This window comes from Melozone crissalis, unplaced genomic scaffold, assembly GCF_028551555.1.
Source record: "Melozone crissalis strain CALT ecotype California unplaced genomic scaffold, PUWL_Pcris_2 ptg000002l_1, whole genome shotgun sequence".
Lineage (NCBI taxonomy): Eukaryota > Metazoa > Chordata > Aves > Passeriformes > Passerellidae > Melozone > Melozone crissalis.
Window position 1 is genome coordinate 12,581,596 of NW_026535780.1, and position 23,708 is coordinate 12,605,303.

The window sequence follows — 23,708 nt, forward strand, 5'->3', positions numbered from 1 at the left end:
TTTGTGATACAGCCAAGTGTCCAAAATATGCATACAGATTAACCACTTTGGTGCAGTTACTTGAGGAATAAGTGGCATGCTGTCTCTCTAGATAGCTTGATTTTGAGACCCCCAGAGCTTGGACCTATGTGAAAAAATATCCAGCAAGGTCATTAAAAGCAGCTGGAAAAGTAGAGAGAATTCTGTTGTTATGCCCACTAATGAAAGGACCCGTATTTTTAAGAGATTTGGTTCAATTTATCTTGAGAGCTTTAACTCCCAGCTACATGTCTAGCTCCAATATTTAACAGCATAAGCAGTATATTTCCAGGAAGCACTAATGCTGCTTTTATTTTTCTATTTAATATGGGGTTGTTCCTGCAAGATTCTGTACACCACAAATGACTGAGGAAAGAAAACCACACTGCTTACATGCACCGACAAATGTAAAAAAGTAAGCTGCAAAGAAGCAATGAAATTTTGCTTTAACATTTCAGGCTTTTCTTCAGATAACACCCTTAAGAATGACCCATTTTGAAGCAAAGTCTCCTAGTGGGAAATGTGCTGAATTCAAAGTGTCAAGACCTTAGATGACAGTGGTTTTTGGTTCCAGTTCCTGGCCTTTGACTTATTATTTATTTGACTTAGGATTATCGTATGGGAGACTCTTATTTTGGACTTAACTATCACATTTCTCACTGAACAGTAACTGGGTAAAAGCAGATGAAACCTTAAGAGCAAGGAACAAGTCACAGCTCTCCTCCATGTGGACTGCTGTAATCTTTGGGTGACAAAGGATGTTCTCACATGCTCTGCCTCTGCTGGTGTCACTCTCTCCACTACAATGAGAGGGGAGGAAGCTGAAGATGCCCTGTAGGTTGTAGTGGTTCAGGAACTCAGGATTAGTGTAGATTTGGGCTCCTTTGGTCTAAAGAGGGCACTGGACTCAGACCTCTTCCTCAAGCTCTAACTGCTCAGGTGTGACACAGCACAGACTGGTAGCACTGGTGCTGCCCATATTTCAGAGGAATGAAACCTGCTGGATGCCTGCACTCACAGAGAAGGTCTGGCTCTGCTATGGAGCTGCACAGTGAATCCAAGGCATGCACGTGGGCACACCCAGGACTACAGGCAGGTGACTAAGTCTGGGACATGGGCACTTCTCCCTGGCATCTCCTGTGGGCATGTCTGGCATGCTCTCTGCTGTGAATCTTGGATTTCAGTACCTAATCACCCCTCTGGTTTTATATAAGGTTTAGTCATTGAACTCACATTTGTGAGTTGTGCTCCATGAATAATGTCAAGAAACTGGGTACAGCAATGTCTGATGCCTGGCATCCTCAGTCCTAAGGCAACAGGCATCCCTTCCCCATCCCACTGCACTGGATGAAACCATCACTCCCACTCCTGGGTGGACATCCACCCAACTGCTCTACAGCGCTCCCTCAGCAGACAGGTCTGTGGTCACACTTCAGCTGAGTGCTTGGCCCAGTAACAGCTGGGACCTTGGGCAGCTGGCAGAGATGCATTTAGAGGGGATGTGGAGAAAAACTCTGGGTGTGGGTCTCCATAAATTGTTCAATTGTGTTGGGCAAGAAGATTTCCCGCTCAAAACCAGACAGACTTTTGGGAAGGACTTCAACACAGATCCTGCTTCCCTGTGTTTGGATCAAAATGCAATTCTGCAAATGATTATTTATCTTGATTTCTGCTCATTTTTATTGCTTATTCTTTTTACTTTGAAAGAAGGATTGTTATCAAATAATTAATCTCATTAAGCAGTTTTCTGATCTAAGTACTATAGTTTTAGTAGTAATCTGAACCACACTAATGGAAATTGTAAGCATTGCAGATCTCAACATGAATACATAATGTGACTTATGCATTCTATGAAACCACAATCAATCAAGCTCTTCTCTCAAAACACAGTCACTACAAAATAATTACTGACATTGGCTGAGAGCCATCATGCATATTCTGCATATCACTATGATCTGGGCTTGTGTTTTTCTTAATTGTTTCTAATTCACTGATTTGTAGAGAAGCCAAAAGTGGATGTGGAACAGACAAAGAGCATAATAAGTTGGAGTTTTTGGCTGCTTTATGCATTTTTAAGGCTGTTTTTCATACAGAAGTCAGCCTGACCTAATTTTTTTTTTATGCTTCTGTATGGAACTTGAGCCATTCTAACAACACCTTAAAAATGACTCCCACAGTTTCACTCTTCTGAGCCTGAAGTGACCTTTGTCAGGGGGAACATATGCTCATGGAGCAGAAGGGAACAGTCTGGGGAACTTATCTTCATGTTCAAACAAAAAGGCTCTTTGTTATCAGAGACAGAAGGATGCTACTTTCCTACACCAACCTCAATACAAACATTGAGACTGGAGGTTCAAAAAACACACTGGGAGTTTTATAACATAATGCTAAACTTGCATTTGACAGTTTCATAAATTATATCTTTAATCCACCTATGGACAAGTATATTTTATAAGCAACCATGCAGTATCACCTCAGGGGATTTTTTAATGTCCCGGGCAGTACTATTTGGTCTGTTTGAAGGGAAATGGATAGGCTGGTCAGAAGTATTTTTAGGAACTAGAAAATGTCATCTTTGGCAGGGATAACCTAGCAGTACACAGAGAGGCAGCAAACTTCATCACAGACTGGGAAAAGATCCCAGCCCTCCTGTCACGTTGGTGGCAGAAGTTGAACAAAGGGCTTTCAGAGGCCCCTTCAACACAAATCTGCTTCCTGTGTGCACGGAGGAGGGCACAGTGTATCTGTGAGTGCATGAAATTGCATGCAAAACCTGATTCAAGTGAAAGCTTCTGCACAGTCACCCTTAATATAAGACATATGGTTTTCATTTTAACGTGCATAAAACATTTTAAATCAGTTTGACATGTTTTCAACAGGCAAGGGAAAAACACTGGAAGGAGAAACATATCTGGGGGGTAACTGATGAAACAACCCTACAATTCCAGGATGAAAAGCAAAATTTGTTGTAAGCTAATAAAATATTTACTGTAACACACATGTTGAAATTATTACAAAAAACTAATGAAGTTCAAGTGCCATCTGTTGAAAAGCACAGCAAAACCTTACGCAATTGGTTGCATAAACTGTATTTTTTACAGTAACGAATCCAAGGTAGATCTGAGGCCAATGCATTTCAAGTTATTACTGCCATCATTTGTTGCTTTTTTTCACTCTTACTGCTAAGAAGCAAAAACGAAAGACAAGAAGCCTGTGCTTTTTCAGCTTATTAATCCTTGCAGGTTTGTGGTCAAGCTGTATTCCACCAACTCTAGCAAGCAGAACACAGCCTGCCCAGATTTCAAAAGCCAACAACTTCCTATTATTTACAGAATCTAAGAAAGGTGGAACACAGACCTGTAATGAAGTGCCTCAGCAAGGAAGCAAGACAATGTAATACTAATAAAATATGAAACAAACCTGGCAGAATTTTCATTTCTTTAAAATATATTTTATGTAATGGTGTACATAAAATGCAGTACTATAAAGCAGGTTTGCTATTTTTTTTATGCCACATTAAAGGCAGTACATCTCAGAGTCCTTGGGGAAGTCATGTCCACCTTGCAGAGGCTGGACGCTGAATGTACAAAAAAAGGTTGCGTCTCCAGCTCCTGGGGGAAGTTACGGCAGTTTTGGAACTGGTGCTCTCCTGAACTGCCATCTCAGCAGGTACCACCTCCCACCCATCTCACTCAGCAAAGCTTCTCAGCTCTGCCAAACTCACTTCTGTGCATGCCTGGAAGCAGGTCAACTAAAAAAGTGGTGAACAGTTTGGTGCCTCTTTCAAAAGACCTGGGTGGGTGTTTCACACTGCACCACATAAATCAGGATCCACACAAAACAAACCCAATGACAGCTCTTTTATGCTGTCTGCTTTTCCTGGGGAAAGAAAGGCTCTACCTGGGATTCTTAGGGCCAGGCTTAGCTTTGAACTGGGAGGATGCTGCTCATGATATCCCAGTCACACCCCCAGGAACACAGCATCCAGCAATAAGAACTTGATCAAGAGATGAGGCCCCATCCATGCAGCTTATCGCACCCTTCTCCAGCTCCTCCATAAAACCACCTAGCAGTTTGGAATGCCTGTCTTCATTAACTCCTGCTAGATGGGTGAAATCCATACAGGCTGGAATTTCCCACAGCTCCCACCTCCATCAGAAGACTCCACCCTGCACACAACACCACTGAGACAACTGTTCTCTGCATCTAGAGTTTTAGCAAAGTTGGGAAACTCCTATCTAGTTCTTCTGGCTGCTGGGTTTTGTTTCATGAGTACTGTGGTTTATTTACTGGAACAGGGACTGGACATGCATTTTTCCTTTCTCTTAGGCTCTTCCCAAGCTCAGAATTCTTTACTTCAAGGGACAAGCAAAACAGGGTGAAGACATCTAAAGCATACTTCATTGGGATTTAGATATCTATGTACATAAAAGCAAGTGAAATACCACAGCTTAAATAGGCCAGATGTTTAAAATGACACCACTATCTGCAAAGATCTGGTAAGTTGTTTATGCTTGACCTTCCTTTTCTGAGCCCAGTCACCACTCACTCACCAATGCCTTTGTAGACAGTGAAATCAAGTAAGTGAGATTTGCATGACTAAAATAAAAACATTCCTTTAGCTTTCTATCCCTATGTGTAAACACAGAGATATAAACACAAGGAATGTATTGATTTATCCACTCAATACTGCTCAAAAGTATTTGAAATAATAACTCTGAGGAAAACAAATGTTTCAGGTAGCAATTTGGTCACCAAAAAAAGAAGATCAGAGAACACTGATCTCTAAGTCAAACTGATCTTTCAGTCTTGATATTTAAGTCAAACATGGCCAGAAAAATGTAAAATCAGATTTTTCTACTTTCTGTTTGAAATGACACTTTAATTATGAAAACTAATAAATGCCTTTCTTCTTTTAAAAATGGGGTAAAACATAAAAATAAATCCCAAAAAATTCAAAATATTTTAGACTGAATAAGGCCTTTTTTCAGTTTGAAACAAAGATTTTCTTTAATGTTTTGATTTGGCAGCAATCCCCAAATCAATTGTTTGCATAGCTCTGCTTTGAACACAGTAAGATGTCAGACAAAAAAGCAATAGGGGATGAAAAAAAAACAGAAAAGGAAATAATCGATCAATTCCTGAGTAAACACTGCTCAGAAAACACTTTAAATCCCACGATTCTCATTTAAAAAGCATTAATAACCTGGAGAAATTCCAAAAAAGGTCAACAATAATGATAACAGCATGACAGGGTACTGTTTATGAAGGGAGATTAAGGGAATGCAATTTGTTTATTCTAAGATAAAAATGCATACTGACAACACAGTTTATCAGGGGGGAGGGAATATAGCTGGAAAACTGTAAAGAAAACAATGTAACAGTAACACAGGGTTCTGGCTGTGATGCATGTTATTCCATGAAAAATTACTTGAAATAAAAACTCATGGTGAGTGGGAGTTGTGCATAGTAAAATGTATCTGGAGTAGGTTCAAAGTACTTTAACCAGGGAAAGTTAGGAAGCTATTTTAAACATTGGCATAAATAATACAGATTGTACTTTAAAAGCAGAGGACAAAAAAAAATTCCTAAGGGAAGATTCATAGTGGACTCTTTCTCATGCACAGTATTTCATTCTGTGAAGTGGGCTGAAAGCAAACACAAGGCACAGAAAACTCACTGCAGTAAATACACAAATTTCAAGGCATGTTCTATGTTGACCTCACACTTTAAAACAAGAACTTAAGAGTGTGCAGTGTGTATAGCATTGGTTTCTCCTTTCTGGCTCAAATTCCGCTCTGGATTAGCAGAGGAGAAAAAACCCAAACAAACCTGCTTGAATATACAAAAAGAATTTTATTGTTTTTACTAAAGATCACAGCTATTGCCATCTTCAATATCTACCTCTAAACCCCAGGGCCCTTCTTATGCCAGGCTCTCAGCTGCCTTTTCCTGATGCAGGAGCACGTCCTGCAAGCCCCAGGAGACCTTCATTTCTATCAAAAGGCATTTGGGTCTAAAAGATGTATTGTGTGGCAGGGATGTCATCGTGTGCAGCATCCCAGGCAGTCCCTGCAGAAGCCCCACACCCAGGTCCCCTCCTCCCCGTGAGCTGCAGTCAGCAGTGGCTCTCGCGTGGACCAAGAGCGAGGTTAAGCTGGAGGCCGCGGGCATCCTCGGGCCACGAGCTGCCTGTGACAGTGGCTGTCCCACTTTCTGTGTGTCTGGAGCAGCAGCAGGACAATTAATGGGCCAGGGACAAAGGAATTACCGTGTGCCTGCTGGGAGCTCAGCTCTGAACCCCCAGGAAAAGAGGAACTGAATGAAAGTGGAGCAGCTTCCCTGGGAGCAGCCACCCCGCACGCCCTCAGCCTGCCCGGCGGCTCTGTACTGCGGCACTCCTCTGCTTTGTGCTAAAGTCCATCTCCCAAAAGACACACCAAGACATCTAAATCTAAGTTTATTTTCCATTTACTGAACTAAGCAACAAGGACATCCATTTATTTATTTATTTATTTGTAAAGAAGGAGGTTTGTAATTGCAGATTTTTGCCCAAGGCCCTGAATTGCAGGAGGCCTGTGCCACCAGCCCAGAGCTGGGCAGGTCACTGTGCAGAACAGGTGGGACTCAGGCTTTCAGCTTTTACTTCCAATTTCTCCTTTACAACTTGCTGGCTTCTTTTTTGGAACCTCCATTATTGCTGTGACATCTGAGCACTTGCTGCAGCCTGAGTATCTTCTGAACAAAGAAATATATTTTGAGACGCCATGGCCTACCCACTAAATGCCTATGTCTCTACTAAGCAACATCTAAAATAATGTTTTAGAAAGGGCTGGATTACAAAATTTGTGACACAGATGGTTTTAAAAGATGGTTTTTCTATGCCACTTTAACAGGAATTTGTAGATCTGTGTTAAATACTATGAAACGCTTTGAAGCTGAAGCCCTACTTGTAGCTTCTATTTTGCTTATTCATGTTTATAGGAAATGTTTGGGTATTTGAACATGTTCTTCTGCATCAATTCAAGCAATTTGTTTAAATTAAAAGTTTAAATCTAAAATACATATAAATCTAAACTAAATCCCTACTGCTATGCTAATAATTTTTACCTACCTTTCTAAACATGTTTTGTTTAAAATATTTAGATTCTGGTTGTATTCCAGTATAATTTTTCAGAAGCTACAGAACACTTATTTCACTTCAGTGTATTTAGTTAGCTTTAGGACTTTAGTTGAGTCCTAAAAATATTTAATTTCTGTGAATCCATAGCGCAAAATGAGATTCAGAATCTCCCTTTGCAATGCTAGGCAGCTTGGGCAGCAGTCTTCACAAAATGAGCAAATGGAGATTGCCTAAGCTTATCAGGGATGAATGGAAGAGGAAAAAGCATCTAATTAGAGCTACTTAAAGGTCCATGTGTGCTCTTCAAGCACAAACCTTCTTCCACAACTGAATGCCTAAGAACTTCCCTTTCCATTAAAAAAAGAAAGAAGCCAAAAAAGAGAAAGAAAAGCCGCAGAATCCGTGATTGACTTCAATAAGAGCCAACAGCAGAGGTGTCAGAGGCCTGATGAGGACACAGGAGAGGGAGGCAGGATTCATCTGACTAAACATGGAAGTCTTCTGTTTCTGAGCCAACCCTGGTCCCATTCTCAGTCAACATAAAAGTGAATCCTCAAGTAAATGCCTTAATATTTGGTCAGAAAGATCACACACCAAATACAGTGGATTCATTTGTTCTACTGACTTTAAAACAAAATAGGACCTTAGTGCACTCATGCAGGCAAAGATAATTAATCCCTACACTACAGATTGGGAATTGAGGTCAGATAAATTAGGGGCCATCTCTGCTCTATTCATCTTGCATGAAGACCATGAATTCACATGTCCCTCACCTCCAAAACAGCTCCTGTAACCCCTAGAAGGGAAATGGCAGGTTCACCTGTTAAAGCTGTTTTGTGTCCCTTGAGCAATGGAACCAGTCACTAGGACCAGAGACTGTCAGACCCCATGTGCCACTGAAGGTTGTCTAAGGAGGCAATTAAGAGTCCAGCTTCACTTCCTCTGAATCACAAAGGGTGAGGGGATTTATGCCAGACAGAGCTCCAACCAAGAGAATCTGCTGGCTGTGCTGGGTCTAGAACTAGAAGGAAATGTTCAAAGGGGCCATAAGAATCCAGATATCCTGGCATTTCTGCGGGAGGCTGGGCTTTGCAAATGTCAGCCCCTCATCAGTATCACACCCACCACCATCCCCCAAACCTCGCAGGCTGGCCACCTTCCAGCCCTTACTGACTGCTACAACCACCAAACTCCTGCAGGGTGATGTCCCTCTGGGCTCAACTGCCCAGCACAAGCTCTGAGGAAGGCATGGGCTGGAACCCAGACACGGTGTCCTCACTCCTGGAGAGTGAGATGTGCATGTGCATCCCCCCAGAGCACACCCTGCTCCTCTGGTACCCATGGAATAGAGGCCTTAGTAACTGCCTGTGCTGGCAAGTGAGGCAAGCAAATCTGCACTGCTCCATAGCAACAGACATGAAATTAAAACAGTAAAATATGCAGGAGGACTCAGCACACAGAATTACGATCCAGAAACATTTTTTTTTTTTTTAGAAAATCAGTAGCAGCTATTTTGCAGCTATTTTGTGTGGCAAAATGAAATGTGAAGGGAAAGAAGAAAAGAAAAAACAACTTAGGAAAATGAATAGGGTCAAAAATTGCCTCAACTGTATTTGCTAGATTCTGTATTAGAAAAGGTCTAAGAAATTTAAGTCTCACAAATGAAATTATGGAATACACATAGTAGAAAGGGAGAAGACTGTGACTGAAACCGTGCAGGAAACAAATGAGGCATATGGTTGGATTTGAATGTCAGGATGGTTATAATGGCTGCTATCAGGTGTGGGATAGAAGGGAAGCATTCAAAGCATGTGCTCACATCTGAGAAAGATGTTTCCTCCCTTTTTATTGCCAAGGCGATGTTTTAAAAAACAGATCAAAAGCCTTCCAGAAACACAAGTACTTGACCACTGTGTATCTGCTCTCTGCCAAATATCAAGTGGTTTAAAGATATAATGCTCATGTTAAAGCTCTCCTTTTCTGGTTTAAGTTACTCGGGGAACCTGGACTTTTGCTCTTTCTCTTTTCACTTGAAACCTCCTCTGTATCTGTCAAAAAATCTATGTTCTACACTTATCAATAAACATTGTCAGACCAAGAGATTCCTTTTTATTAATTCAAGTAATTTAAGGGAAGAACTAATGGTCAGTCACTAATAGGCAAGACGTTCCATCATTTGGTATCAACTCAATTCACTTGGTCAATCTTCAGAAACTTTTTTTTTGTTCTATGACCAATTTTTTAAAGTACACTGAACCTGGAGCAGTCCATTTCCTAATTTCAGCATCCTTGTGCATGTGACACCAGCCACATCTAAGTAACTGAATACTACTAGGAATGGAAGCATGAGTTTCCCAATTTCACCACTCAAAGTGCGGTTATCACTGGTTGTAGGATGGGAACATGGTGTTCACTGATTAAATACTGCATTTGTAACCGGGTTAAATGTTCTTTGCCATACCCTTGTTCTAAATTAGCCCCCCCACAAGAAAAGGGGCTGTCTTGGAATGTGGGTTATGAGGTGCTGGTAAGTAAGTTACAGCAAAAAGACAGACATCAGTCTTCTTATTGCTCTTACCTTTGTGGGATGGAATTAAGAATGCCCATTTGTTTTAGGGATCAGTCAAGGCACTTTTCTATCTCCAAATAGAGGTTTTCCATTGGTTTTGGTGTAGGTTTTTTTTTCAAACAATCAAACAGTATGACTTTGGGTTAAAATACACAGTACACCATCAGCATTTTAAGAAGTGTTTCAACATAATAGGTAGATGTCCTAGCAAGTAGTTAAAAAGATTTAAGAATTTCTTTGTGTGCCATAGGAATTGTTCAAGTTAGCACATTCTGTAACTTGGATTTTGTATTCTGTACTGCTGCTTCTGAATAACAGAGACAACAGATCTATTATTTTCCAACTGCTTGCAGAAATTTGGTACAGAGAATAAAGAAAAGTCATGCAAATACCAGATACAATGTTCTTGGGTAAATGTGCTGGTACAACACGTCTAAGTTTTATCAAACTTTCCAAGATAAAACAAAGTCCTATCATTGCAAAATGATGCACTCACAAGGAAGTTCTTGACAGTGAAATAAATTTCCAGAATTACATTTAAGACAATCCTCTCACAGAACTTACACACCAACTCATGTTTTTCAAGTGAAGCACATACACACACATACATCAGAGTCAGATATTGCTATTCCCCATACTGTCCGACTCAAATAAGGGAATTAGTTGACAAAAGACCTGTAAAACAATACAGCCAGGTGTCAGGAATATAACCTAAATCAAAATAACGTTTTGTTTTTAAAAAACCAAAGCGACTGCCTTTAGAATACAGACAGATAAGGAGGTAAAGTAGCAATATGGATTAATTTATTTGCTAATTGTATGCTAATGGATTAACTAGTCATTACTCCTTGCTTTCACAGGGGACTCCCAGAAATAAGTTCTTGGACATATGGTGTCCTGGGAATCTAATCCTCACACATCAGACAATTAAAAAAAGAATAAAAAAAACCAAAACTTCAGGAAAAGCATTATGTTTTAACAGCTAGACATTGTTAACACATAAAACATGTTCTGCAGCTAACATTTGCATTTCTTCTCTGATGTGTTTGGCTTATTTAAGTTCTAATCTTAGTATTTCCAGTTGTCTAGGGTAATTTTCCTTGCCTCCTTTTTGATCACTATCAGCTCCACCACTGACTAAAAAAGCACCTGCACCTATTGAATACTCACAACCAAATAAGGACAATACATTCTGCTCCACCTGTCTCTTCTAAAAGTCCTAATTGTCCTAAAGCCTTCAAAGATTAATCTGTTCAGACTGGGACACCTTATCCCAAGGCTCATTTATGGTGGCTTAATAAATTCACTGGGAAAAAGTAGGAAACACATGTTGAATACAATATTACTTACTTTGCCTTGTACTTACTATTTGTTAAATAACATTTTTAGTTGAATAGTGATTGTTAAAAGATGGGGGTTTTTTTCAATATATCTTCTTTTTTTTGAACTTAAGTGGCCAAGCAAGGGCAGGAAAAACACAAATTGTGCCTTGCAACTACTTAACTATAGATCTGGCTGAAGCACTATATAAAGGATAAAAAAAAGGTCCAGCAACACAGGATTAGAAAATCACTGGGAGATAAAAGGGACCTTTTGAAGCCACCCAGGCCAATTCCCCACTCAAGCAAGTCTAGCTGGAACAGGCTGTCCAGGACCATATCCAGCTGAGTTTTGACCATATCAATGGATGGAGACTCCACAGCTTCTCCAGGCAATGTGCGCCAGTGTCTGACAACAGACAAAAGAGTTTTCTTGTGTCCAGATGGAATTTCATGTTTTTCAATTTGTGCTCATTGCCTATTGTCCAACAAATGTAGGTGCTCTGTGTAGTGGAAGCCTCTGAGATTTTCCCATTAATCTGAACAGAAAAAAGTTTTAATGTCCAAATTCCCAGTGATGACCCTTCTTGAAATATAATCTGTAGCAGTTCAATGACACTGAAATCCAAAATACTGCTATTTTAGCCAGATTCAGTAATAAATGGCCAGATGTTTCATTAACAGTGAAAAAACCAAACCCTTTTCGCACAGTCCTCTGCTACCTGGAATATTTATTATTGTACCAAGATGTGAAAGACAGCCAATCCTTACAAGGGCTCCTTTTGTGCCATAGTGTTTACACATCTATTCTGCAGGATTCTGAAGGTGCTAAAAGGTCTGGGACAGCCCTAATTTCTTTTCTTAGATAGCAATAATTTCCTGTGAAACTTCAGCAATTTCATGGATTCTAAGAAACAGCAAACAGCTCCAACAGTAAACATTCATTCAGTAAACTGTCCCAAGCGTGCCTGTAACACCAAAAGCAAGAAGACCCAAACTTTACAGAAATGCTGAACACAGCTGAACAGATGGCCTTCTCAAATTCTGATGCTCACAGAGATTTAAATGTCTGTGTTAGTTTAAACATGCAAGACTTTTAAAAGTTATTGACACAACTTCTGCTAAAGATTCTTTTCTTTATCCATGTGTTTGAAAGAGGCAGATTGTGAATACTTTCACTAAGCGTTCCAATGAAAGTCAAAAAAGCAGATGAGAAAGACTCTCAAAGGAAGCAAAACAATTCCCACAGCTCTCAACAGGATGTGGACATAAACTACAGGAATTCAAGAGGGATCTTTCTAGGAGGACTACACAAGAATGTGAGCATGGAGAAGTGCTTATGGTTCTGTTTATTCAATTAAAAAAAGTGTGGGATTCAGTACAGCATCCTGATAGAAAACTAAGACCAATGTTAATTAAGTCTTTTTGTGTCTTTTTGTGAGGACATTTTCTGCAACACATTTTGTATTGCTTTTAATATTATGTAAATGAATCACATCTAAAAGAAGGACTAACTTCTAAAATCCAGAAATTAAAAGGCTTGTAGCTATCTCTGAGAGTGGATGTTCTATTATTTTCCTTAATGTTCCTGTTCTCTCCATCCCTCCCTGGGAAAGCAGGCACAGGTTTTAAACCAAATTCACTTCTACACTGCTGTGATTCGGATTTAATGCACAATATAAACCATTTCCATCTCTCTCCAATGAATAATTTCTCCATTATGATAAATATTTTATAGGTCTTGCAAGAGCATTTCAGGATTATATATGGTTCTCTATGCAAACTACATAAAATATGAATGATAGCCTAATCCATTTTGTTAATACTTCAAGAGGTGAAGATGGCTTAGACTCACATAACAAGGCCTTAGGCTGTTTGAGAGGAAGAAAAGGTTATGTCTATTTTGCATTCTGAAGTACAGAAAAGAAAGATGAAGTGATGTTAATGGAGAAGCAGAAAAGTATCAAAGCTTGGGAACAGGGCAAAAACATCCCATGGTTCATTCTCAGTGCTATCCCTTTCTGACATTTCCTGAATTATCTAAATATTTGTGTGTTTCTTCTGAGATTCAGCATGTTCCAAGAAAACAATACTGGAAGCAGACAGATTTCAGCAAAATGACAGGAATTTTGAAGGTCCACAGAGATGGATGTAATTGTGTAAAAAATGTAGTGCAGCACATGGTAAAAAACAGTGGTAGGTTAGATTTTTGTCTCTCATATATGACTCCTGCTATGTGGTCATTGTCACAAGCCATTTCAGATTACTATGAAGTAGATATAATCTCTATAAATCAAGAAGGGCTTTTGGTAAAGAGAAAATTACACACAATTTCTTTTATATATGACAAGGACATGTTGCTGTTATTCCCCATATCCCACTTCCCTTCTGCTGATCCCTGGTTACTCTCTGTGTGTTTTGCTACATGGTGATGCCTCCTCTTTGCACAATGGCTACATCTTCTTAACTGAGTCACCAGAAATTCATGTGCAAGTAGGTCATGAGGAAGAGACTGGGTCCACCTGAAGCTATGGAATGAGATAGCAATGGAAGAAAATCACATTAACCCCTGTGGCCAACACTGAGGAAAATGAACCACAGCTGTCCCCTGGCGTCTATGTCTGACATGCCCCACGTGTGTCAGCTCTCACACTATGACATGATTTTGAACAGCTTTTCACAAAAAAGTTGTGAGATATTTGGCAGGAGGAACTTAGAAGTACTCAGTAAAACAGACCTGGTTGCTGAATACTGCAAAAGGCTAATAACTTTATATTATAAGGCAATTAAAGAGTAAAACTGAAAACAGTGAATTTATTGAAAAAGGCGCATAACTGTTCTCCATGAGTATAGGACTCTTCATAAGAAAAAAATTTTTGGATTAATTATTCACATTTTGCTAAGCGACATTCATATTCACAAACAAAATGGTTATGGTAGCCACAGCTGCAGATCTGACTGTCATATACCACATTCACAGCAAATCTTGTAAAAAAGTATTACCTATCACCCCTTATGCACAGCAGTGGGAGACTGAGAACACTCAAGTAACATGGTGCTAAGAAATGAGCCAGATAACTTGCAGAGATAGTGGCAAAACAGTTTAATCAACCCTTCCAATGACCAAGCCAGTGAAGAGATTTTGCAACAGATTTCCCACCGTTTCTGGATTAAACATGGTGCTGGCAAATCTGAGCAAGTTTTTCATGGAAGTATCTAAATTGCTTCCAGAGATAAAATGACTCTGGAAACAATATAGCCAGGACGTACCTGAGCTCATAAACCATGACAGTTCTGCCAATGGCTACGTACAGGGCCAACTCTGCCTCCATGATTAATTAAACAGCAGCACAAATGTTTATTACAATCCTGACCATTGTAATCAAGAGCTGCCTGTACATGAATCAAAAGATATAAAATATTTTATATCAACTCACTTAAATTACAGGAACCATCTGGCACATCTATTTGGTCTTGGATTTTGTGACAAGCAGGTGGTGATTTCACTGGGGGTCTGAGGTGGCCCATTAGCCCAAAGCACTGGGAGATACACTCTTGATTCAGCCATTGCAGTACAGATCCAAATCTGCCCCACTCCCACACACAGGCTGCCTGTCAGACATCTTGTATCCCCAGGGCTGTCAGAGCCTGGCAGCACAAAGCTTAGGCAGGATCTAACAATAAATTTAAGGATATCACAAGACTTTTTTCTTATTTTAAGAGTCATTTCTCTTTGGGCACTGAAATATGTGTGCAGTTACTATGAAACAGAATAAAATCCATTTCAGCTATTTGATATCACCATCGAGCCTCATAAAAAAAGAGAAGATGTCAGTTGATTGTATTTCCATGAACAGGACAATAACAACAGTGTTTTCATATCTTTCAGGTGTCTCCACAGAAAGAAGCCACCTATTTCATTTAGTATCAGCATTAGTGATATGACAGGTGGCACAACACAGGTGTCTGTGTATGTAGACACCTGTAAATGTACCAGTCAATTAGAAAGTGTAATTAAGCAAATGAAAGGAATTTTACTCACCGGGCTTTACAAGGCTTGTCTTTGTCTCCTTCTTGTATCGAGCCAGCTGCGTATTTCCTTCACTCATTGACCCTGGACTGAATTTCTTCCTGGAAAAGTCTCCATCACTACCAGTGCAAAAACTGATTGGACTGTTTCCAGCATCAGAAGGAGTCTTAACTGGAGATACTGACTGGCTACTGGGACAGCCAGTGTCATCTGAAGAGAAAAGTAAAACATCAACATTTCTAACTAGTAAGTATATGAAAGTTAGCAGATTAAAAGAAAGAGTGTTAGCAGAATAAAAGAGTGTTTGAAGTACAACTCTTTACAGTAAGTGATATGTACAGCCTTGGCTGAAGCCTGGTGAGAAGCTATTTGTTTCACGCATTTTGTGAAGAAATCTTGAATACCTTATGGCAAGCTGAAAGGCAAATACTTGTAATCAGTCTGAAAAAATACAAAATCATGGGCCACATAATGAAAATTCTTAGCTAAGACAAATTCCTTTAGCAAGGTTAAGGAATATTGCAGCATGAAGTTGCACATGAGACACAAATGTTGTGTGGTGCACACTGGCTGCAGAGCAAGCATGGGCCACATGCTCTCCTTCAAGAAATGTTCCCATATCTGAACAACAAGACAGCAACCTACAGCCCACATGCACAAAGTCAGGAATTTCATGTAACTGGAATTAATACAGGTTCCTCAAAATTGTCTTTCATTTAAAAGCAATCATGATCATAGAACTCTTCCATTCTTGACAAGTGGCTGTGAGGTACCTGGTTTAGAAGAGAGTGGGTGATACACAGATGGCTTTTGTTTAAAGCTGAATTCCTCTGAGGGCACACCAGCACTCCAGGGCATCAACAAGCCACCCTGGGAACAGACCCAGGTTCCTGACCTCCAGGGATACAAACACTCCAGCCCTTAACAACTGACTGCAAAGTAAGCAGCCTGACTTTAAATGAAATCCACAAATCAAACTCCAACTTCATGTAATCACGTTCCATGTAATCTGGAGTAATTGCAGTTCCCCTAAAAGTCAGGGTGGTTTAACTGATATACAACAAAATCAAACACACTACCCTGACTCTCATGAGGACATCTAATTGTTCTTTCCCAGGACAAAATGAAAGCTGCCATCTGAATTATGCCACTGTACTCTTCTCCTGATGCATTATCTTTAGCTAACATGAAACCCAAAGAAGTACCTGCAACTGAGCCAAATAATTTGCATGACTGTTTTGCACTTACCTCTTCCACCCTCTTCATAATGTAGGTCAAGAGTCATTTTGTACTGAGCTTTGCATGGGCATATTGATTTATAAGTCAGTGCATGACTCTACATTTATGAGACAGAAGGGACCTCCCATATCTAACACCTTTCTGCCCACCTCCCCTCAGCAGGAAAGAACAGCTTTTGCTTCTTTAAATTATTGCTCCCTCAATACAGTGGAAAAGCTTCTTTTGTGTGATCCAGTTTTCCTTTATGTCTGGGCAGTTTTTCTATCCTCACTCATCTGTCCCAAGGTTCTGCTTCTCATTTTTCCATGTCCTGCCTTCAATCCCAAGTAAGGTACCCACATCTGATGACTGTCCAGAGCCAGCTGTGTGTATTAGACTGCAGGAAGCAGCCAGCAGCCTGAGGTGTTGCTTCCCAGGCCTCTGCCAAGTGCCAGGCATGATGCCAAGCCAAGGGGCAACCCAGCCTACTGCCAGAAACACCTCCCAGGGCACAAGGGCAGTAACAGTGCAAAGCACCTCATACAGTTTAATCATATTTAATTCTTTCAAATAATCCCAATCAAGCCAAAAAGCATCTTTTTTTTGCCATCTTGCTGCTGCTTTCTGTAACTCAGAATTAGTTCCTAGCAAAATAACAGGAAAGAGAGAACTGCTAATAAGCTGTTCAGCCTGTCCTTACATTCATCCTGACTAATTCAGGATTGCTGCCCACATGACTTTAGCTTACTTTTTACCCTTTCCATTACCACCAACATCACAATATAACTCAATACAAAGAAGAGAGAAGGAGGCAATTTCCTCCCAGATCAGCACCTGTTTATCTTTCTCCAACTCCAATTTGGAGTCTCTTCTGCAGGCTGGGCGAATATTACCTACAGGACAGGGGATCAGCACCACTCAGTGAGCTCCTGAATTGCATTTAAGCAGCTGCTTCAGCTGTGTCTGAAGCATCCTCTCTTTAGAAGCACACAAACATTTATAATCAAGTATATTCAGAAATAAGTGACAGCTTGCACAGTTTGTTTTTAATTATGACCATTCCATTTAGATGTTTCTGTATGTGGCATTAGTTTCCAAACTTTCTGTTAGAACAAAAACCTCCTCAAAACAAAAAACCAGAACCCAAGCAAAGTCCCCTCCCAAAACCTTCCACCCAAACCCACAAGAAACTATTTACCTCATCTCTCCACCAATACAGTTACTGCAATACCTGCACAGGTTCTGCAGACCTCACAGATCTATTTTTTATGGGAGAATTTATGTAGAAGTAACATCCAAAGCTATAGAGATGCAGCCTGGAAGAACCACAGGAGCTGATAAAACTTTACACAATGAAAGAACTAAACTACAGTGTTAAAAATTGGGGCACTAAAACCCTAAAACTAACCAAAACTAACTACAATTAGGAGAAAAGTAGCTAAAGAATACATACTAAAATAGCACAAAAATGTTTTATTTACCACCCCCCAACATTGCCTGTGATATCACACTGGTCACACTGTACCATCAGATTGTGCCACATCTACATATCCTTGTTTTACTGTTAAGAACTTCAGCTTTCAGTGCAACAGGGTATTTTTAAAAAGAGCCAATAAGTCTGGCACAAAGAAGAATAGTTCTTCTCTACTTATACCCCTTGTAACCTTTAGATACACCAATAATAATAATAACTAGGTGAGCACTCCCACTCCAGCTACAGTAAATGAATTCTTTTATTGTATTCCCTCTCCTCTGATAGTTCATTTTATGTAATGTAAAACTTCTAATCCTTCTACTACTATTATCCAGAAACATGAGCAAAATTATAAATTTTCCAGAACTAGGGCAAGCTGTAGAGAAAGATTTTTCTGTGTCAGCTTTTTGAATAATCAAAATATTTGCTACCACAGAATGGAAGAGCTGCCTGTGAAACACTGGTGCTCACTGTCAAAGCAAGCAAAGCTCTGCTGTACATTGTGGAGATCCATCCAACCCACAGCTTACCCTCCTGGCACAAGGAAAAGTCCTGGTGAAGAGTGGGATGCTCTCCAGCTGCTTAGTGCCAGCCAACTGCCTGCCTACCTTCATCTTTCCTGCTATTGAAACCTTAACAGGCCATTGATTTGTATTTAATACTGTGGGTGGACTCCCCACAGGAGAGCAGCAGACCTGCCTGTGGACCCTGGGGAGCTGATTCCCCCTCCACCTCCAGACAGCCTGACCATCCTCCCTGCTCTCGCTGCAGGGGCCCCTCTGCTCCTCCCCTCAAGCAGAAGGTGACTGTGGCACGGTGTGTTCAGGGCTTCCCCCACACCTGCAGGCTCCTCCTAAACCCTGCTGGAAACTCTGATGGAAGTAAAGACCTCCACCTGCCCAGAAATGGGCCAAGATAAGGAATTTCTCTCAAAAAAGCAGGGAAGGAGTAGATGAGCATACAATGGGATTCCCTTTCTGATACGATGTGCATATAGTTTCCAGCAAGGTCAGTTAAGGATTCAACTCTGCAACTCCACAGGAGTTTTGCTCCAGCAAGGACTTCAGATCTTAGACTCCTCAAGAGCAGAGGCAGATCATATTTACCTTCTCAGGCACATCAGCACCAGGAAGACAAAAAAGAGAAAGCTGGTAAATAGCCTGTACTTCTGATCTTGCCTGAATTTACTTGCACAAGAGGTAAAACCACATGAATTTATAACACACGATTTCCATTGCTTTCTTTCACAGTGTCTTTTTTTCCCACAGGGGCCTCCTAGGAGCATGCTGGGAGTAGACTTTTCCTTTGAACATCAGCTGGATTTCATCACTTGAAATTCTATGTCCAAGCCCTCTCCCAGATCAGACATGCCTGCCAAATTTCAAAGCCAAGCACAGGATAGTGTCTCCTCAAACAAACCATTAGGAAAGTTGCTCAGAGGACTCTGACATTTGCATGCCCTGACTAACCTTTAAACAGTAAAATCAAAATATAAACAACAGTATTAAAGATAATAATACTCTGAGCAATTGACAAAAATACTGTTCTTGTAGACTTTTAGGCTATATGTTAAGATGTGATGATTTTCTCAGCACAGATATCTTAGAAGGTTCACTAGAATATGCCTTAGAACCTTCTTTAAAAAAATACTGCCTTTCCCAAGTATTGAATAGACAGCCTCCTTATATAACACATGTAAATAATTCATGATGCCCTCACTGAGGAAGCACTGACTTCTTTTTACTTTCTCTCCTAGCTGCCAGATCGAGTTAGGCACTCCTGTGACACTGAATGGTCCAGTTCCTGCCTGATCCCTATTTCACTGTTCAACATTTGCCTCCTAAGAGTCCCCTGACCAGTGTTCAGGCTGTACATGGTCTGAATTTCCACCAGGAAATGTGGATTCTGGAATTGAACATGTAGCTCTAATGAAATCTGAATATTCAGTGTACCAAGACAAAACCAATTTCCTGGCTTGTACCTGATGGTTATGTTTGCATGCTGCAGGATCTGTTAGTCTGGGTAGCCACAGCTCTGCCAGGAAGGTGCACTGCAAGCTGGCTATTGGCAGTGAGGGTACCACAAAGGGTAATTTTTCAGGGTAATCTCCCAGTCTGCTTCCCTGCCTCATCTGGTTTAACCCTCACTTTTTGAACTGTTTTGGTCTTCTCTCCATGGCTAGCCTTGTAGCACAGGGGTGTTTATGCAATTATGGAAGTTGCTGACAGACACCAAAGGGAATAGAGCACCTGCCTTCCACCTGTAAGTCTCCTTCTTATTAAACAGAGAGAAAGAGGCTCCTCTGGAGGGTGAGTCAAGAAGGACATCCCATTCAGGCTAAGCCATCCCAGTACTCTGAGTCACTGCCTGCAGGGTCACAGCTCTCTGCAAGCACCAACACAGTCACTGCTCTGACCTGGGCAGCTGAACCAGGGAGTGCAAGGGCTCAGTGACAGACAGAGAAAACAGCTAATGGGAGAGTCACAGTGTCATTCTAGAACAACTGGGAAACACAGAAAAAGCAGCAGAGTATGAAATTAGTAGTACACATAGAAAGGCAGAGGTAGGAGCATATTCACATTCACACCAGCAGGGCATCAACAGGCATAAATCCTACCTCATACCTCTGGAGACACCCTCACCTTTCCAGCAACCACTGAGGGAGCACAGCCTAAGGTAAGAAGTGGGAATATTCTCCTCAGCTCCTGATTGTACTAAAACCTTTCATTTTTACAGAGGCCATTCCAGTATGTGATTGTATGTACTCTGTAAGTTTAATAATTTGCTAGTAGAAAATTGTTGCTTACAAAATCACACAGACTTTAGAAAAATATATTTATTGACTTCACTAAAGGTAGAGTCCTGAAAACGCTATTAGCTTTGGTCCTTCTGATCAATTTAAAAGTAATTTCTTAGCTATTTTGAAGATCTGTTTGGTATTTAAGAAGATGTCTCAGAACATGACACACTTGTGAGGCAAGTCTCTTACCAAAAGTGAAACATAGTAAAGCAGAGCTGAAGCACAAGGACAGCTACAGCAGTGTCAGAAAAAGACAGGAGTCCTACTTACACAAAATCCTGCCATGCAAATAATTTCCACATTTAATCTCGGTGTCTCTGCAGGCAAAACTCGAATTAACTATGCTCCATTTTGCTTGTGAACAAAGGCCGGCTAGCAGCTCCACCACTCCCTGAGGTCACCTACAGAGGCTATGCAAACTCCTGTCCTTGAAGGGTTTCTAGACTCCAACAAATACACAGCTGCTGGGATGTGCTGGGAACAGCCTGGCTTCCAAAAACAGGCTGGATGAAATGATCTCTACAGGTCCCTACAACCTACATGCTTTTCTTTTTGTCAGATATTCCGCATCTGGAAAACACCCTGCTATTCACAGTCCATCTTTCAAGCGAGAACTTTTGACTGTAATGTTCTAGTCATAAAATCCAACCCAGTAAAATCACAACTAAACATCTTCAACTGCTCGCTGAGGACCATCAATACACAGGCAACTTTTACACCTGTTGCTCACCAGCCCCTTTGAGCTGGCTTCTGTCACACCCACAGGCTGCCCACTAACTGCTGAAAATTCAGTATGAGAGCTGCTCACTGAATTTGGAAAGAGGCCCTCTCTGCTCAGTCACAGCATGGCAGGAATGCTGACAGGCTGAGATTGGAAATATAAAAGAAGAGAGAGGAAGGTGAAAAAAGATGGACTGACCTGCTCCTAAGCTTGGGCATCTTTTGCAATGCTGGATTTCACACAAACATGTCTTTAAAGCAATCTGCTCTTGATGTCTGAGCTGTGCAATTGCTAAGTCATACTGAAGTCGATAATTTTAATTTATTTTGGCAGCTAATCTACTAATGTTCCTTGTACTTGAACATTTCACTAACAAACAGGAGCTGACATGAGCTCTCTCAAAGCATATGAAAAGAAAGAGGACTATGTAATTGTGGTTTACTGGCTTTGTCATTACATTTATAGCCCTACTAATGGTGTATTACAGAAAAGAAGCAGAAGGGCTTACTAGTAAAAATATCAATAAAAATAGTACTGTTACTAGGAGAGCTGTGGTCAGGAATAGCACAGCTCCCTGAGTTTCATTATCACATCACAGAAAACATCTGGATTTAAGGTGATAAAGGACTGAAAAATCTACTTGAAAATTTTATAGAATATTTTAAACTAAATGTAAGGACAGGAAAGAATCTAAAGAAAAGACAAAGAAGAGTCTTTTCTATTTGATATGGGTTTAAGCAATTTAGTAGACCTCATTAATCTTTCTGAGGACAACAGCTGGAAGTGGAACCACTGCTGCTACCTCTGGTGGGAAAGCATTGACTAAATCCAGTGTAAGAAATACTATGCATTTATTATTAACATTAAGTGAAATATATATGTATATATAGATGGGTTTCTGTGAGGTTTTGTGTGGTTTATTCCATTATGCACCAAAGAAAGAAATTAGAAATATTCTTTCCAGTTTTGAAAGCACCATTTTGGGAAATAAAAATTTTCAATAGACCACAAATAATTTTGTACCTATTCCTCAAATGGTGCAACATGTTATACTCACTTGGTCTCATATAGCTCTGCCTCCATGGCTAACAGCATACAACTGTGACCCTAACAGCTTCAACATCACCTCATAAGGTTGCTTTGCTTACCTTCTCATGGAAAGAAATAATATATATTCTATCCATTGTTGTTTTATGCATATTTTTATTTTGTCTTTTAACTATCCCCAAGCCCAGAGTGGCACTGAGCAGCACCATAGAATCTAGTCACATACACTTCAAAGCACTGGTTAAAAATTTCATGGGTATGTACTAATCCTATAAATGTAGGGCTAAAATATGTAATGTTGAATTTCTCTGAAAACATCAAGATTCTCTTTAACAAAAAGTAAATTGAAGATTTCTGATTCAAGTTTCCTTCCTGCTACAAGTTGTGATTTTCTTCAGAGAGCATGACAATATTCAACTTAACAGAAAGTTGCATGAAAAGCACTGTAAAAAAAAGTATTGGATTATGCATTTGTGGTGAAGAAAATATCAGATAGTGTTCAGAATTCAGCCCATAGTACACAACAAGCTACCACTAAAAGGGCAGTAGAAAGGCTGAGGTGTAGTAGAAAGTGTGACTGTTCTCAGGACACCATGCACAATGTTCCAGGGAGAATGGGAACTGTCCTACTGACCCCAGGAGGCTCTGGGTTGGGTTTCAAAGGTTCACAGTACTGACAGACACATAAAAAGGTAACAAAAAACATCCAAAAGGTCAAATATTTTGGCTTCCAGATGTTGTTGTGTGGCAGAAAGAACAAAAGGATTGTTACTTAGTCAGGGGTAAAAAATACTGAAGTTGAAAGGGAAGTAGGGAAAGGCCAAAAACTGGGGAACAAGCAGACTTGCTCTTTAGTACCTAGGCACTGTTCTTATTTCCAGGTTTGGAACAGATCTGTGCCACAGAGACAGAACTGGTGGATAATAATATGAACCAATAATAAATTATTGCATGTAAGGCGGTCCAGCAGGAAATTCTCTAGGGAAGCAGCAGTGAGAAAAGGAAGCATGTCACCAGTGCCACTCTCATGAAAAAAGGCCATATGTGTATTTTTGAAAACAGATTTTGTTTCAATGTTTTTGTAAATTAATATCACAGTCATCACTGAACTGCCTGACAAAGTGCTGCAAACGAAAGTGCTAGAAAAGTCCTCCAGAAAGTCTGAAAAAAAGGCAAAATGACTGTGGGAAAGCATAGCAAAAAGGACTGCAAGAAAGAGAATCTAACTTTCAGTATCACATTCTTGAGAAGTTTTAAGCATGTTTATGGTAACTTAGAGAAAAAAATCAAACACATAAACCAGTAAGGAACTATTTTAAATTTTTTTTTTCTTATAAAAAGAAACAAGAAGAATGAGAGAGCTCACTGTTTCCATAGTAATACATATAT

The 23,708-nt window shown here is 40.2% G+C and overlaps 1 protein-coding gene across 1 annotated transcript in view; it reads right to left on the minus strand.

Annotated features, from left to right (window-relative positions):
- The window catches only part of SYBU (syntabulin), a 40,112-nt gene that overhangs the window by 11,126 nt on the left and 5,278 nt on the right, over window positions 1–23,708 (minus strand). The window contains exon 3 of the mRNA XM_054274284.1: window positions 15,072–15,269. Coding sequence (XP_054130259.1) covers window positions 15,072–15,269 — 198 coding nt within the window. The remainder of the gene's footprint in view (window positions 1–15,071; window positions 15,270–23,708) is intronic.